Source organism: Apus apus, chromosome 24 (assembly GCF_020740795.1).
Source record: "Apus apus isolate bApuApu2 chromosome 24, bApuApu2.pri.cur, whole genome shotgun sequence".
NCBI classification, from domain to species: Eukaryota; Metazoa; Chordata; class Aves; order Apodiformes; family Apodidae; genus Apus; species Apus apus.
In genome coordinates, this window is record NC_067305.1 from 4564291 (window position 1) to 4581625 (window position 17335).

Genomic DNA, 17335 nt, shown 5'->3' on the forward strand with positions numbered 1-17335 from the left:
CAGCACTGGGTGTGACTGCTGGACCTGTTTTGGTGTCCCCTTGATCCAAGGGTGCCCTTCAGAAGCTTCACCGAGTTGAGTTCTCCAGGTTTTTCTGATTCTGAGACCTGGCAAAATGAAAAATCACCCACTATTGTGTGTTGTCACTCTTGGTCGGGTTGGCTGGATTGTTCTTTCTCTTCTTGAAGGGTAGATGTTTTGTTTGGACTCTGTTCTGCAGGTTACAGCATCCCTCAGCCCCTGGGGTCCTCCCTTCATTAATCCTGATGAAATAATGAGTTTTCTGGGTGATCTCAGGTGTCCCCAGTCTCACACATGTCAGGATTCTTGGAGCTGTGGTTCTGAAGCTGGTGGGGCTTCTGGTGTTTCTTCTCAGTGTGTTCTTGCAGTGCCTTGTAAAAACCAAACAATCTCGTGTGTCACAAAAAGGGCTGTGTAATAAAGAGCTGGGAACAGAATTCCAGCTTGGGATTGCTGGGCTGGACTTTGTAGCTGAAAATTAAAACCCAAGTTTCCAAGGAAATAAACGAGTTTGACTCTGGGCTCCTGGTGGTCTTTTAACGAGCGTCGGAGGAAGGTGCTTCTCAAGGTGCCTTTTGTGGGGTGGCAATGACAGAGCAGTGGTCACAGCCTGAGCAGGTTCCCTAAGAACCTGCTGCTGTTGGAGATGATCCCCTTGGACCTCCTGGATCCCCTGCCCCATCCCACGGGGCTGAGTTTTGCCATGAAGGAGGTGCCGTTGAAGCTCATTCTGTTAGAGCTGTTGGATTTTTGTGTCCTTTTAGTCAGAAAAACAGTTGAAAGTTTTTCTCTTGCCACCATTTGTTGTGTCCGTGTGTTTCTCTTACCTCTTCTGGTCTTTCTTTCCACCTTGAGCTCACTTTTCCAGCCTTTCTTTAGCCCCCAGAGCCCAACGGAGGGTGGCTGAAATATTTCTGCTGGAGTATTTCTGACGTTCCTGGTGGGAAGGAGCAGGGAGCCTGGAGTCCTTGAAGACTCTCCAAAGCCTGCACCAGCACCAGCTGGAGATCCTGTGATCCTGAAAACCTTGGGGAGAAAAAGCTGGTTTGAATTAGTGAGTTTCAGTCTCCGAGCTGGGTAATTCCAGGAGGCAGGATCTGGTTCATACCCCCCCTCGTGTGTTTCTCACACGAAACCACCAGTTCTGCTCAGATTTTGGTCTTGAATTCTTGTTCTTCCCGAGGCAAAGGTGTGATGGAAGCCCCTGCTCAGTGGTGGTTCCAAAGCCAGCTTTGATCCACAGGCTGCAACTCCCTCGCAGGCCACTTGGGAAGGGGCCACAAGGCATTTTCCAGCCAGATTCCTTCTGCCGCGGCTCCTTTTCCGGAGGAGGAAGAGCTCCCGTGGGGATCGTGGGAAGATGAGCAGCATGTCTGGGAGCTGGTGCCTCAAACTCCAGCCCCGTTGTGTGCTGCTTTCCTGGAGAGCCTCTTGTTTAACCCTGGAGCTCTCCTGGTCTCCTCAAACAGCACTTTTTTTTTTTTTCAAGGGCTTGGAGTGAGGGGACAAGAGGTGATGGATCAAACTCGAAGAGGGAGGTTGAGGTTGGACATGAGGAGGAAATTCTGGAGTGTGAGGGTGGTGAGACCCTGGCCCAGGTTGCCCAGGGAAGCTGTGGCTGCCCCATCCCTGGCAGTGTTGAAGGGCAGGTTGGATGGGGCTTGGAGCAGCCTGGGCTGGTGGGAGGTGTCCCTGCCCATGCAGGGGGGTTGGATCTAGATGATCTTTAAGATCCTTCCAACCCAACCCATTGTCTGGCTCTTGCCTTGCTGGGCTGCTCCCTCACCATCAGATGAGGGCTGCTGGAAGCTGGTTGGGATGTGGAGCATCCTGGCTTTGGCTGAGGACGGGCAGGACCCCATGTTGGCTTCTTTCAGGCTGCCACTGGTCCTAACTGGGAGGAAACTGGGGTGGTGGGGAGGGCTGGTGCCACCAGGTGGTGCTGCCATCCAGCTCTGAGGACAGCCTTGGAGGTACAACACCTTGACAGCTTCAGCTTAGTCCTGGGGGCTTCTCATGGTCCTGCCTTTCCCAAGCTTGCAGAGATGGGAGGAAATGGATGAAGGAACCTGCACCCCCAGTGGAGGCTGAGCCTCCATCCTGATGTTTGGAAGATGTGTCGTTGTGCTGAGGGACGTGGCTTAGCACTGGGCTGGGTGGAGTTGGGTTCATAGTTGGACTCGATGATCTTAAAGGTCTTTCCCAACCAAAATGACTCCAGGTCTGGTACCAGAGCCCTGGGACAGGCTGCCCAGGGAGGCTGGGGAGTCTCCATCCCTGGAGACGTTCCAGCCCCACCTGGGTGTGTTCCTGTGGGATCTGCTCTAGGAGATCCTGCTCTGGCAGGGGGCTTGAACTAGATGATCTCCAGAGGTCCCTTCCAACCCCCACCATTCTGGGGTGCTTTGAGATGGGGTGATCCAGGGAGGAGATCACTTGTCTGGAATTTCTCCTCAGAGACCTTCATCCTGGTTTTTCCACCCACCACCCTGCTCTGACCCCCCTCCTTCCTTCCTCCCCCTCCAAACCCTTTGTAAACGAGGTGGGATTTTTGGGCAGCATCCCTCTGGCAGGCTGCTCCTCCTCCCGCTTGTAAATCCAAACCAACCTGAAGCAAAGGTGCTGCAGAGCCCACCCGTGGCTCTTCCAGCCCCTGCCCAAGGGCTCCTCAGAGCTTCCCAGGAGAAACTTGCAGCTGTGGAGCTGGGGAATGGCTGGAATTTCCTGCCTGCCCGGAGCAGCCCCGGCTGCCCTCGGTGGAGGTGGGTCCTGGGTCAGGATTTGCTGCCTCTCGCACCCCGGGCTGGGGATGGAAAGGCTCCTGGTGCAGTGCAGAATTCCCTGGATGTGCTTCCCATGCCAGGGGTGATGCTCTGCCACGGTATTTCCCCAGGCTGGGGCTCCTCACTGGGACGTTTCCACCAGGCTTCTCTTTCCTTGCAGCTTGGAGGTGCCTCATTATCCCACTCCTGCCTTCCCGGGGATACTCCTGGATATCTTGTCAAGGGAGGGGATTCTTCCCCTTTGCTCCACTCTGGTTAGATCCCACCTGGAGAACTGGTCCAGTTCTGGAGCCCCCAACACAGGAAGGCCACAGAGATGATCCAAGGGCTGGAGCAGCTCTGCTCTGGAGACAGGCTGGGAGAGTTGGGGTGTTCAGCCTGGAGAAGAGAAGGCTCCAGGGAGACCTGAGAGCAGCTTCCAGTGCCTGAAGGGGCTCCAGGAAAGCTGGGGAGGGACTTGGGACAAGGGCAGGGAGGGAGAGGACAAGGGGGGATGGATGAAAACTGGCAGAGGGAGATTGAGGTGAGACATGAGGAGGGAATTCTGGAGTGTGAGGGTGGTGAGAGCCTGGCCCAGGTTGCCCAGGGAAGCTGTGGCTGCCCCATCCCTGGCAGTGTTGAAGGGCAGGTTGGATGGGGCTTGGAGCAGCCTGGGCTGGTGGGAGGACATTCAGCCCCAACCTCTGCCAGGGGTTGGGGTTTTCTTGACCACTTCCCAACCACCATCAAGGCTCCAGCTCTTCCTCCAGCTGGAGCTCCCTGTGTGCACAGCCCAGCCCTGCTCACGTTCCGGTGACTAATTCCCTCCTGACACAGGCACGTGGAGCCTGGTCCATGCCTGGGGTTCACAAATAAATCCATTTCTCTCTGCAGGAGGATGGTCCATTCCTTCTAAATCCAGGAAAGCTGGAATCCAGTTGTCCTTGCAAGTGGAGAGCATCCTCATGCTGGAGCATCACCACCAGGAAGGTGTTTGGGGCAGCGAGTGAGGATCTCCCCAAAAAAGATTCCCGTTCTCCCCAGTTGGTTTGGAGTCATTCCCTGCACTTCCCAGGCTGGAGGGGGCTGGAATCCAAGTTAATCATTGACCACGGGTGCAGCAGGGGCAGGAATGTTTGTGTCCAAGTGGAGCAGAAGTCTCATTTTTGGCAGATGTCGTCAGCGGGCAGCGAAGGGGAGAAAAATAAGTTGATTCCTGTCGTGATGGGGCAAAAGCTCCTTCTCTGCTCACCTGACCCACCCTGTTGGGCTTTATTTAGAACTGTCTAAAGGTCAAGACCATCCCAGCTCTGCTGATTGGTCGTGACAGCAGCTGGCACTGGGAAAACATGGGATGCAGCTTCCCAGACATCCCAGCCTGGCAGCAGAACAAGAGGTCTCATCTCCCACCCCCCTGCACCCATTTCCAGACCTGGAATGAGACAGGATGAAACAAGCCTTGCCCATGGTGTGTCCCATGGATCATCTCAGAGGTTGGATGGGTTCCTTCTCTTCACCCAAGGTTTTCTCACCCCGAAGTGCTAAAGCTGCCTCCAGCATCCAGCTTCCCTAAAGACCAACCCAAAGGGCTGCGTGGAGCTTCACGTGGTGGCAGCAGATCCAGGAAGCCGTGCTGGTCCTTGGATGAAAAATCCTCCATGGGAAAGTACTATTTACCTATGTAATGGTGTTTTGCAGGAAATATCCCCCCTCCAACATCCAACTTGCTCAATCTGAATGGTTTTGGCCTAAGGTCCTTTGCCTTGCAGAGAGATGGAGGATGCTCTGTGGGTCCCAGGGGTGATGCCCATTCCCAGGGGGGCTCTGCCTTTCCTTGGAGGCTCTTGGCACCTTTTCAGGAGCCACTTGTTGCACCAAAATGGACCCAAAACCAGGAGGGTGGGTCGTTTTGAAGCCCTGGTTGCACATGGCTGGTTTGGGGTTTGTCCCACATGGAGGTGGGAGCTTCTCTGGTCTTGCTCTGAGTCCTGCTCAAGCTGGTTCAAGGTCAGAGCTGTGACCGGACTCGTGTTTCCTGGGGAAGTGACTCTTCACGTTCCTCTTCCCATTTCTTTGGGTGTTTCAGGGTTTGCAACGTGGCTCCTGCCTCCCATGTCGTGGGTGGCTCTGGCGGACGCTCAGGATGGCACCTGTGTCCCCACCCTGTGACCACCCCGTGTCTGGAGGAGGCAAAGAGATGCTTTACATCTTCCCAGGATCAGCAGTGCCTGCTCTGAGCTTCCACCAGCCTTTCCAGCAGCACTTCCAGCTGCTGCCTCCCAAAATTCCCGGTTTCTCTGCGTGAGGAGGAGCGATGGTGTGAGGACATCATCTCCTCCTTACCCTCAGACTGTCCAAGGTCCAGGAGTCCCCAGCCACCAGCATCCCCATGGCCAAGTGCTCTGAGAAATGGGGTGCTGAGTATCCAAGTGCTGCAGCCGCCCCCTGAACTGGAGAGGGACCCACATCCCGCCGGGAAGCAGCGTTGGATAAATCCAACTTCCTGAGGCAAAACAGGACCCAGCAAGGCCCAGCGGGAAGGTGGGATGAGGCTGCGCAATCACATCTTGTGGGCGGGTGGGGACATGCTGGGACATTTCATCACAGGCCACCCCACGCTCTGATAAAACACCAAAGCTTCACGGCCGCTGCCAGGCTGTAAATCTCCCAACTTCCACAGCTGGCGCCTTTTGGGGGGAAAACATCCGGTTTCGGCCAATTTTGATGCGTCACCGGGGGGGGTGGACGAGGCTCGTGCCACGCAAGGGTTAGAAAATTCCTTGCAGAAGCAGAAGTTCAGGGTTTAGGGGCTTGTTGGGTCTTGCTCAAGGGCTGGATGATGGGTCAGGGCCTGCAGCCAGGGGCTTGTCACCCTCCTGGGGTGATGGTCCCTCACCCTCCTCCCAGGAGTTTTGGGGCTGGAGGGTTGAAGACTCCCCCCCCCCAGTAAAACCTCCAGGAGAGGGATCACAGGGGGGCTTGGTGCTCCTGGGATTTCCCAAAGGATCCCTGTGGCTCTGGATGAACAAAAGCCCCTGCTGATGAGCTGGAATCCCAGACTGGTTTGGGTTGAAAGGGACTTTAAAGGTCACTTAATTCCAGTTCTAGAGCTTGGACCAGTTTCTTGCAGGAAGATGCTCCAGAGGTGACTCATCCCAGTGTGTTCCCTGGGCTGCTGGGGGTACGAGGGATGTGCCACCCATGGGACAGTCTCCAGCTCCATGGGGGATGAAGCACTAGAGAAAAACCTGGCCCTGAGGTTTCCTGTTGGGGTTGTAGTCCAAGCTGGAGGTTCCAGGCAGAGGAAGGCAGTGGGAGCTGGTCCCAGGTCCTGGGGGGCTCCTCCTGCCCCCTCCTCATCCATCTCCACAGGGAGGGATTCAGAGCAGGACAGAGGAGCTGGAGCCAGGACTGTTCCCTCCCTGTGACACTGACAAACTTCTCCTTTCACGTGTTTTTGGGTGAAACCTTTGGTCTTGGTTTTGCCTCAGGCAACCTCTGAGAAACCGGGTGGGAAAGGCAGGAGCGACGCTGGAGCTGCCTCTGAGGAGCAGACATCCTGAGGAGGAGATAGCCCGAGGAGGAGACATCCCAGGGAGGATAAACAGCCATAAACCACAGGATTACTGTCAGAGTGTCCATCCCGGGGCAGGAGCGCAAAGACCAGGCCCTTGGCTCCACTTCAGGACATTTGGGAATGGCCTCGGCTGCCCCAGCTGGCGCCGGGGGGGGGGGGACTTCCCCATCACCTCATCCTGCCCGGGGGTTTCTCATCCCTCTGCTCCTGTTTTGCAGTCAAAGCATCCCTTGGAGATGGGTGGTCCTATCCTGGCCTCGGTGGCTTGTTCCCTCCTTGGGCTTTCTCCAGCCTGGTGCTTCCTGCTGCGTGTGGCCCCTCCGGATCCGTGCCACCCCTCTGGATCCCTGCCACCCCGACAGGCCCAGCTCCATCCCAACCTTCTGAGGGTGATGTAACCCAAGGGGTCGGATCTGGGGCTGAGCCCTGTGGAGGAGCAGCTGCTGCAAGCCAGGCTGAGGTGTCATCAGCCAGTTTGGGAGAACAAGGTCCAACGTGGATCCGCTCCCTCTTCCAGGCACGTGCTGGGATGAGCTGGGCTGGTCAGCCTGGACACCACTTCCCAGCTCCAGGGGGGTTTTGGGGAAGGGGGTGGGAAGGTAACAGGGACTCGTGTGCCTGAAAGACCAGCCCAGGGCAAGAGATGGAGAAGGCAGCTGAGGATGTGGGGATGGACATGCTGTGGTTGCCACCCTCCTCCACATCCCCCTGTCACCTCCAAGGCCATCAGGTGTGGCCCGTGGCCAACGGAGTGGAGGGGGTGGGAAAAGGGTGAGGGGGATGCCCCTGGCATGGGGATCCCGAGGGAAAACGGGACTTTGGAGTGGAGTTTATGTCTGAGAAAAAAAAAAAATAAATTATTCCCTATTTTTCATTTCCCAAGCCACAAACCGGCTTGGGAATCACCTGACTCCGGCACTGTCACGAAATCCTGGGAAGAGAGGAAAGATCCCGGCTGCCTGTTGGCGCCGGGACACGGGGGAGGGGGGACGGGGCGGGCAAAGTTCGGCTCCTATAAAGTCACATCCCAGCCACTTCATTCATTCCCGCAGCAGCATCGCCGGGAGCCGCACGCCCAACCCTCGCTCCGGAGGGTTTGGGAGCTCGATCCCCTGGGATCTCCTTCGCTCCGGAGGGTTTGGGAGCTCGATCCCCTGGGATCTCCTTCGCTCCGGAGGGTTTGGGAGCTCGATCCCCTGGGATCTCCTTCGCTCCGGAGGGTTTGGGAGCTCGGTCCAGCCGGGATGGCGGGGGCGGTGCGGCGGGTTCTGCGGGGCGGGGGAGCCGCCCTCACCTGCCTCCAGCTCCTGCTGCTCCTCCCCAGCGCGGAGCTGAGACCCCACGGCTGGGACCAGGAGAGGTTCCAGCTGGAAGCCATCAAAAAAGGGATCCTGGAGCGGCTGGGAATGCCGGCACCCCCCGTGATCCGGCACCGGCTGGACCCGGAGAGCATCCGGAGAGCGCGGCGGCTCTTCCAGCAGAGACTGTTGGAGCTGAACGGGAACCGGAGCCGGGAGGAGCCGGGAAACGTGTCCGGGACCAGGCGCCTGCACCGCCTGAGCCCCACGCGTAAGTGGCTGCTCCGCGTGTGCCCCTCGTCCCTGTGGGAACACGCGTGTGACACCTGACGTGTCCCGGGAGGCACACACCTGTGTCACCCGTGTCCCATGGGAACACACGTGTCACCCGCCGTGTCCCTGCTCGGGCATGTCCCCGGGAGCTCGGGACATGACCGGGCATGAATCCACGGTGCCCGGGGTCATCCTTATCCCAGTTCTTCCCTCTCCCGGCACTGGGGAGGAGCTGTTATTCCCAGCTTTTTTTTTTATGATTTGCTTAAAACCACAAAACTGGGGAAATCTGGGATGCACAGGTGGAGCAGCAGCGGGGGGGGGCCGCCGTGGGTGCTCGGAGTGGGGGGGAGCAGAGGGGAGGTGGGTGGGGAGGTGGCACCCCTCGAGCCCCAGCCTGGGATTTTATTGGGATTTGGGATGATTCAGGGAATATTCAGCTCCTGCTGCTTGGGCTGGGGGGACCAGCTGGGGTGGGGTGGGATCACCCAGATGGATCTAGAGGCACGAGGTGAGACCCTCTGGCTGCGACTCCCCAGGGATGGTGGGTGATGTGGGGATGAGGATGGGGCTGGATGTCCCCGACCTTGGCATCCCTCGGGATCTGGGTGGTTTCCTGGAAGCAGTGGTTTGGCTGCTGCACTGGAGCTGCTCAGGAGCTGGGGCTGGTGGGGTGAACTCCTGGTTCTTACCTGACTGTCCTCCCTGTCCCCGCAGTGCTGCGCCAGCCAGACATCCCCTGGGGACATCAAGACTCCCAAGGACACCAGGATCCCCAAGGTCACCCAGACCCCCAAGGACAGCAGGACCCCCAGAGACCCCCAGGCCCCCGTGGTCCCTACCGGTACCACCTCCTCCTCTCCCGCACCGAGTCCTTCCACCAGCAGCTCCAGGTGGTGCAGGCGGAGCTGAAGCTCTTCCACCAACCCCTGACATCCCCTGGCATGTCCCTGCTCAACACCTCGGTGCTCCCCCGGGTCAGCATCTACACTCTGGGGGGGCCTCACAGGACCCCCCAACTCCTGCATAGCCAAGAGCTGGAAGCTGATTCCCCAAGCCTGGACCTCACAGCAGCCATCCAGCCCTGGGCCACCGGTCCTGAGGACACGCTGCGCCTGGAGCTGGCCTTCACCACTGATGTCTCAGCCATGTTGGCCACCTCGGGGGATGAAAGACTGGTCCTGGAGGTAGAAACCTATGAGAACACAGGATGGGGATCCAGGAGGGGTCGGGGGTCCAGGAAAGCCCGCGGGCTGGATGAGGAATGCGGGAAGAGCGACGGGAAGTGTTGCCTCAAGACACTCCAGGTCTCCTTCCAGGACATTGGCTGGTCAGACTGGATCATCGCCCCCAACAGCTACTACATGAGGTTCTGCCAAGGTTCCTGTCCACACAACTACAAGGCAGCCAGCATGCACGCCCAGATCCAGGCCCGTGTGCATGCCCTGTCCAAAGCCACCCCCCCGCCCTGCTGCGTCCCCGCTGCCTATGACCCCATGGTGCTGATGCACTACGATGGTGAGGGCAGGTTGGTCTCCACCCTCTTTGAGGACATGCTGGTCACCAGCTGCCACTGTGCCTGATGCCATCACCTGGATGAGTCCCGCCACCACAGGTGGCACCAAGCCTGCTCCATCCTCCACCAGCTCCAGCATCTCAAAATCCAGCCCTCATGGCACAAAATGCTTCCAGCTCCACCATCCAGCTCATCTCCAGAGCCTCCAGTTGTTTCCCCCACCCCTCCAATCCAGAACCCACCAGAACTTTTTCCCCCTCCCTTTTTCCCCTTATTTAAATCCCTATATTATTTGGTGGGTGGATCTTTCCCACCCAAGAGAGCCCAGATGGACTGGGGGAGTCTATCCTGGGTGTCCCCATCCTCTTTTCTCTTCTTGGAGACTTATTTATACAACTTGTTTTTTTTTAAATTATTATTTATTGCTAAATTATTGTGTTTTATAGCAAACCAACCTCTTTGGGAAAGGGTGTGGGGGTTTTTTGGGGGTGTTTAGGGTGTTTTATATATTTCTATATATTTTCTATAAAAGAGAAAGAATGTAATGATGTCAATGAATAAAGTGATGGGAACAGGAGTGCTGCTTCTCCCACCCAACCAGCTGGGGGGCTCCCACTGAAGCCCCCAGTGGGTCACCTTCAGCTGGAAACCCCACACCTCGGATCCCCCCCTCCACATGGAGCTGGTTCCATATGGATTTGCCCATCAATCCTTATGGTTTTCCAGGGCTGGGCCAGCACCATCCCCATCCCACCAGCTGCGGGTAAGTAATGTCTGGGCAAAGCTCCAGAGACCTTTGGGTTGTTTGTGTCCTTGAGGTGGGTGCTGGCTGCAACCTTGACCTCCTCCCTGGCACAATATCCAGCTGGGATGTGGTTTCTTCCCCCATTTCCAGGTGTCTCCAGCCGTGGGCACCCAGGGATGAGGGAAACCTGGGTTCCCCCTGGGTTCTGCCACCATAGAGGTTGGTGACACATATTGTGTGGGCACCTGGGCTTGAAGGATGTGGGGACCTTCACGCTGGGGATGTCATCTTGGGAGACCAGGACTTGAGGGACACGAGCTATGGGGACCTCCAATCTGCACATGGGGTCTCTGGGGACTGGGGCTTGAGGGATTTGGGCTTCAGCCACCTCCACTTGGGTCCTGGGCCAAAGTGACATGGGGTTTAGGGACCTGTCCTTGTGGATCTTGGTCCCTTGGAACCCCCACTCTGGGGACAGGAGCTGTGGGAGCTCCAGGGACTTTTCCCAGGGAGATCCACCCTCAGGCAGCTCCTCTGGGTTAATGTTTACAGCCACCCCCGTGTCCCCAACACTCGTTATCGGGGCTGTGCCACGAAGAGATAACGAACCGTGGCCCTGCTGGGCCGGTGTCACCCCTTTGTCACGCCACTGCCACCCTGCTGTCACCCCCTGCTGCTGCCAGAGGGACAGATCCAGCCTGGGGACAACCACCCTGTGTCCTGCCCAGGGCACCAGCAGAGCACGAGCTACACGGGTCATTTAAGACAATTAAACCATTTAATGGGACATAGTGAAGAGTCACAAGGGCAGGAGCTGAAGGGACACACGACAAGCAGGGATGTCCCCATGTCCCCTCGGGGTGCACAACCTGGCAGTGCTGAGCTTGGGGGTTTTCTGGGAGCGTTAGAGGGAAAAAAAACAAACAACAAACACAAAAGAAAGGGTTTGGTTGGGTTTTCTTTTTATTTTTTTTTTGTCTCTGTTCCCCAAACCGGGGGATTTCACAGGAAAAAGGGGCAGTGGGGCTGGTCCCGCTGCCGGGATGTCCCAACCACCGGCGTGTCCCCAGGCACACGTGCACCCTGACACTCGCCAAAAGGGGAAGAGGAACCACGGGCATCAATTGCCTCCCCCCCCCCTCTGCTTGGCCCCACGCCTCCCCACACTCTGCCCGCCCCCCCCCCATCCCCCATCCCCCCTGCCCGAAGGCTCCTGCTGCCACCGGATGCCACCCGAGGCGTCCCCACGGTCGTGGCCACCGGTCCCCACGGAGGAAGTGCCAACCACAGCCCTGGGAACTGGGGCGAAGGAGGGGGGTGGGGGTGGGGGGTGTTAAAAATAAACACACACACACCACCCCCCCCCTCCTAGAAAAGCGTCCCCTGGGGCAATGCGTGTGGGGACCACCCGTGTCCCTGTCCCTGGGGATCCACGTCCATGGGGAAAGCAAATCCCTGTCCCCTCTGGGCTGGGGGGGGGACACACACACCAGGGAAAGCCGAGGGGGGAGCCTGAGCTCCCACCCCCGCAGCTCCCCCCGAGGCCCCTCAGTGGCTGTAGTAGTTGTCCCCGTCGGGGTTCTGGGTGTTGGCGTAGATGGGCTGGTCCCCCGGGAAGGTCTCGCTGCGCAGGAAATAGTCCCCGTCATCCTGAGGGTCCGGGGGGCTGGGAGGGGGGGACAGGAGGGTGGCACCAGCCCCAGTGCTGCCGGGATGGGGGGCTGGGGATGGCACCGGGAGGGGGAGTGGGGGGCTGGGGGTGTGGGGAGGGGGGCTGGGCTCAGACACGGCAAATGGGAGGGTCTGGGGGGTGATGGGGTGGGATGGGATGGGGTGGGAGGAGAGGGGATGGGATGATGGGAGGGGATGGGACGGGGTGGGACAGCATGGGTGAAACTGTGGGATGGGATGGGATGGGATGGGATGGGATGGGATGGGATGGGATGGGAGGGGAGGGGAGGGGATGGGATGGGAGGGGAGGGGAGGGGATGGGATGGGATGGGGTGGAGTGGGATGGGATGAGACAGTATGGGTGAAACTGTGGGATGGGATGGGATGGGAGGGGATGGGAGGAGGAGAGGGGCTGGCTCGGGACGATGTGACACAGCAGGGGAGGGGACAGCCCGTGCCCCGAGCAGCCGATCCCGGCTCACCTGTGCTCCTGCCATCCCGGTGTCCATCCCCGCGCGGTGCCCGGGGCCGCCCCGGGGCTCACGAAGATGTTTTCATAATCGGGGGCGGCGGCGGCCTCGGCGGTACCGACCTCGGGGTCCCGGCTGATGTACCGGGGCTGCCCGTGGGCCGCGGCAGGTTCCCACTTACCCCAGCCGCCCCCGGCCCCGGCCGCTCTCCTCCTCCGGTACCGAACCACCCCCAGCACCCCCAGCACCACCAGCACCACCAGCACCACCAGCCCCCCGACGACCCCCGCCAGACCGGCCACCAAGCTCACATTCCCCCAGCACTCCTGGCTGTGGAAATGGGTGATGTTGACCAAGCCGTAGCGGGTGGTGAGGCAGTGACAGCGCAGCCCGGTGCCGTTGGAGCGGGAGCAGGGAGCCAGGGCCGTGCTCACCACCGGGCAGCCGCACGACAATTCCAGGAGCCGCAGGGTGGGCTGGAAGGCGCTGGGGGGCACGGCGGGCAGGGGGTTCCCCTGCAGCCTCAGGCTCCGGAGGGATGTGGCGTTGGAGAAGAATCCGTTGGGAAGGTCCCGCAGCTGGTTGTGCTGCAGGTGGAGGTGCTGGAGCCCCCGTGCCTGGCCCAGGAAGGCGGGCGGGAGCTCCCGGAGCCGGTTGTGGGACAGATTCAGCTCCTCCGTCTGCGGCCCGAGGCGGGATGAGGGGCTCAGGGCACCGATGCCGTTATGGCTCAGCAGCAGCCGCCGCAGCCCCTGGAAGGGTCCCCAGTCCAGCTCGGAGCACTCCTGGGTGCTGTTGGTCAAATCCAGCTCGGACGAGGGGATGGATGGCACGGAGAAGCAGGAAGGGGGCGAGGGGGCCACGGGGAGCAGCAGCAGCAGCAGCAGCAGGGCTGGGGGGCGCCCCATGGCCCCTCCTGGGCGAGAAACGGGGGGGGGGGGTCAGCAACACCCACCATTGTGGAGACCCCTATTCCCTGCTGCTTTACCCCCTCCCCAGTGCAAACCAGTGAAGCCCAGTCTGGTACCCACCCCACTCCCCCTCTCCCCCCGGGCAGGGCAGCACCCAGGGGGCCCCGGGGGGGGGTCTGGCCCTCCCGCAGCCCCAGCCCCACAACTCGCCTGCGCTCCGGTCGCTGCTCTGCGGGAAGAGGAACAGGCGCGTCCCGCTGACCCGTGTCACCCTGCCAGGGCGTAGGCGGCCCGGGGGGGAGGGGGCAGGGGGGCAGAACACCCCCCCCCCCCCCCCAGCACCCCCCAGCACCCCCCAGCCCCCGCCGGGCCCCCTGGACCTTCCCCGGGGTGCCACAGGGCTCTGGCATTGGGTGCAGCAGTGCGACCCGGGGGGCTTGGGGGGAGGCCGGGGGGGTGACACACGCGTGGGCAGACACGGACACGCAGAGGCATGTGCTGCTGCACCCTGGCACATGTATGTGGGGGTGCATGTATGTTGGGGCACGTGTTGGGTGCTCACCCACACCCCCCCCCGCCACATACACTGATGGGCACATACGTGCACACACACATACTGGCAGCACGGACACGCGTGTACTGCCACGCACACCCATGTACTGCCACGCACACGCGTGCAGCAGCGCAGTGAAGCGGGTCGGAGCAGGGAGGGGGTGTCAGGGTCTTCATGCCGTGTTGGTGCAATTTAACACCGTGGCCCGGGAGGACCGTACGGCAGGATCGGACCCTTCCCGGGGTCTCGGACAGGGGGGGACTCTGCTCGGAGTCGCTCGTGGGGACACCCCCTTTTTGTGAGAGACCCCAAGGGCCGGAGAGTGGGGGGCTCCATGCAGGTCACCTGTCCTTGTTCCCATCCCCGTGTTCCTCGTGGGTCTCTCCCCATGTCTGTGCCCCCCCCTGCACCTGGATCTGCCGCCCACGTCTGTGTCCTGTGCCTGCCCCCTCGTGTCCGAGTCCCCTCGTGTCTCCTCATGCTCCCCCCTCGTCGCCTCCACTTCCCTCCGTGTCCACTGTGTCCGTGTTCGCCCCCTCGTGCCCGCGTCCCTGCACTTCCATCCCCCGCATCCATGTCCCTCCGTGTCCACTCTCTCATGTCCGTGTCCCTCTGTGTCCGTGTTCTCGTGTCCCTGTCCCTCTATGCCCCCCCCTTAGTGCCCACATCCCTCTTCACGTCCGTGTCCCTCCATGCCCACCCCTGGTGCCTGTGCCCTTCTGTGCCCACCACCGTCTCCACGCCCACCCCCTCGCGTTCGTGTCCCCCAGGGCCCACTCCCCCCACCGCTGTGTCCCTCCCTGTCCCTCCAAGTATCCCCCCCCTCCCTTCCTCCCTCCGGTGCACCCATCCACGCCGTCACGTCCGTGTCCCGTGTCTATGTCCCTCTTCACACCCACACCCCCCCTCCCTCCCTGCCCACCCCCCCCCCCCCTCACTCCGCTGCCATCGCCCTTTTAAGAGCGGCGGGCGCGGGCGGTGCCGGGGGGGGGGGGGGGGGCCGCGTTGCTGGAACAGCCGCGCGGGGGGAGGCGGCGCGGCGGTTTCAAGCTCCCCCGCGGGCGCGCGCGGCCCCGGGGCCGCGGTGATGGCGGCGGCGGGAGAGCGGGAGCGGGGCCGGGGCCGGGGCCGGGAGCGGGGCCGCTGGCACTGACACCGGCGCTGCCCCCCGCCGCCGCAGCATGTACGCCAAGGGCAAGGGCTCCGGCGTGCCCTCGGACGGCCAGGCCCGCGAGAAGTGAGTGCGGCGGGGGGGGGGGGGACGGACGGAACGGACGGCGGGCGGGGGAACCGGGGGCGCGGAAGTTTTGGTGGGTTTTGGTTTTTTGGTGTTTTTTTTTTTTTGCCGGGGCGAGCTCCGGGGGAGCGGGGCCGGAACCGCAGGGAGGGCCGGGGTTGGGGGGAAGCGCTGGGGCGGGCGGGCGGACCCCCCGCGGCTCCGCCCCGCCGGGGAGCCCCGGGAGCCGCCGCGGGGCAGCGGGAGCCGTCGGGGCTCAGCCGGGCGACGGGAGCCGCGCTGTCCCCGGGGCGCCGGGAAGCGTGATGCTTTCCCGGTTCCTGCCATCCCCGCGGCTACCGGGAGTCGCGATGCTCTCCGCCCCCCCCCCCCCGCCCCGGTTCCCGGTCCGTGCCATCCCCCGGGGCACCGGAGCAGTCGTGCCCCCCGATCCCGGCCATCCACGGGGCTACCGGGAGCTGCGATGTGCCCCGGGTCCGCGGCATCCCCCGGGGCACCGGCAGCCGTGATGCCCCCCAGGTCCCTGCCATCCCCCGGGGCACCGGCAGCGTGACCCGGCATCCCGGGCTGTCCCTGCCGTGCCCGGGGCCACCTCCGCCCCGGGGCACCTTCCGAGCCGGGGGCTGCACCCCACGATGGTTCCCCCGAGCTCGGTCACCCCCGTGGGGTTCCCGCTGGACCCGTTCCGCGCTGCCGGGGGGGGGGAAGGAGCAGCGGGCAGGGTGCTCCGGGGGGGTCCCTGGGTGGAGGGACACGCAGGGTGGCACGCGCCGTGTCCTGCGTGGGACGTGCCGCCGCTCCCCGGCTCATCCCACCGGCGGGAACCGGGGCGACGGGGCCGCGCGGCGTGGAAAGGCGCCCGGTGTCACCGGTGGGGCTCGGCGGTGTCACCGGTGGGACTCGGTGTCGCTGCGCTACCCGCGGGGGTCCCGTGCCGGGAGGTGACATCGACCCCTCGTTCCTTCCCCCCCCCCCCCCTCCCTTTCCCGGCGGCTCCATCCCCGGTGTCACCCGGGCTCTGTCACCGTGTCACTGCGGCGCGGACACCGCGGCGATGCTGCCCCCGCGGCGGGGCACCCCGGGGGCGGGGGGGGGTCCTGGGGGGAGGGGGTCGTGCCTGTCCCTGACCCCGTCCCCGTGTCCCCGTCCCCCTCCCCAGGCTGGCGCTCTATGTCTACGAGTACCTGCTGCACGTGGGGGCCCAGAAATCGGCCCAGACCTTCCTGTCGGAGGTAAGAGGAGGGGCAGGAGGTGCTGCCCCCCCCCCCCAGCCCCCCGAGCCCATCCCCGGGGTGTCCTGCCTGACCCCCTCCTCCCCACCACCCCCCCCTTATGCCCCCACAGATCCGATGGGAGAAGAACATCACACTGGGTGAGCCCCCCGGGTTCCTGCACTCCTGGTGGTGGTGAGTTGGGGCGGGGGGGGGGGGGAAAGGGCTGGACAACCCCCCCTCCCCACAGCCCTGGGGCTGGGCTGGGGGCTGGGGGGCTGCGCCCCCCCCCCCCCTGCTGCTGCCACATCCCCTCGTACCCCTGAAATCTCCTGCTCTGCTTTTCCCATCAGTGATTTTTGGGCCCCCCCCCCGCCCCTCTTCCCTCCCCCCCCCACGCCCCCCACCCCTTCCCCTCCCGGCTCCGCCCCGGCCCCCCCGCCCAGCCCCTCCAGATGGATCCAATTTGGCACCAAGCGTGGGGCAAAGGGAGGGGGTCCCAGCGCACGGCTGGACCCCCCGCACTGGGGGGGGGGGGAAGGAGGGGGGGGGCAGTAGATCCCCTCATAGGGGGGATGGGGATGGAGGAGGGGATCATGCAGGTGGGGGCTCCCCAGGGGGCTCAGTGGGGGGGGCCAGGATGGGGCTGCCTGGGCTCTGTGGTGCCACTTCCAACAAACGATTAATTGGTGATTTATGGGGGGGGGGGGGCCGGGATGGGGGGGGGGGGTGCCCTCCAGGCCATTAACCCTCCCTGTGCCGGCCCCGCACCCCAAATCTGTTGGGGACACACGCACACATTCCTGGGGACACAAACACACACACATGCAGCACCAGCCCCTCCCCAGCCCGGGGGCAGGGGGGGGCCACGGGGGGGGGGGGGGGCGCAGGGGGCTGGACCCCCCCCCATCCCAGCCCGGGATGCTGCTGTGCCCTGATGTCAAGTCCCAGGAATTTGGGCTCCGGCCGTAGCGACCGTTTCCAGGGAAAACAAGGAGCTGGGAGGCCCAGCCATGGGGGGGGGGGGGGGAACACGCAGCACCGCCCCCCCCACACCCATACTGGAGATGGGGGGGGGATGCACACAGCA

General features: G+C 62.4%; 3 protein-coding genes across 3 annotated transcripts in view; 2 read left to right on the plus strand and 1 right to left on the minus strand.

Annotated features, from left to right (window-relative positions):
- The first annotated feature begins 7604 nt into the window (after positions 1-7604).
- On the plus strand, positions 7605-9829 carry GDF15 (growth differentiation factor 15). Its single transcript, XM_051639980.1, has 2 exons — positions 7605-7929; positions 8649-9829. Exons 1-2 carry the CDS (start codon positions 7605-7607, stop codon positions 9512-9514), a joined length of 1191 nt encoding a protein of 396 aa, XP_051495940.1. The 3' UTR covers positions 9515-9829.
- A 1542-nt stretch (positions 9830-11371) lies between these two features.
- On the minus strand, positions 11372-13473 carry LRRC25 (leucine rich repeat containing 25). Its single transcript, XM_051639502.1, has 3 exons — positions 13455-13473; positions 12346-13249; positions 11372-11858 (listed from the first exon to the last, which is right to left on the minus strand). The coding sequence occupies exons 2-3, from the start codon at positions 13239-13241 to the stop codon at positions 11741-11743; spliced, it is 1014 nt and encodes a 337-aa protein (XP_051495462.1). The 5' UTR covers positions 13242-13249; positions 13455-13473; the 3' UTR covers positions 11372-11740.
- Positions 13474-14841: 1368 nt separating this feature from the next.
- Positions 14842-17335, plus strand: part of SSBP4 (single stranded DNA binding protein 4) — a 10142-nt gene continuing 7648 nt past the window's right edge. The window contains exons 1-4 of the mRNA XM_051639981.1: positions 14842-15034; positions 16194-16266; positions 16379-16440; positions 16599-16608. Coding sequence (XP_051495941.1) covers positions 14979-15034; positions 16194-16266; positions 16379-16440; positions 16599-16608 — 201 coding nt within the window. The 5' untranslated portion in view covers positions 14842-14978. The remainder of the gene's footprint in view (positions 15035-16193; positions 16267-16378; positions 16441-16598; positions 16609-17335) is intronic.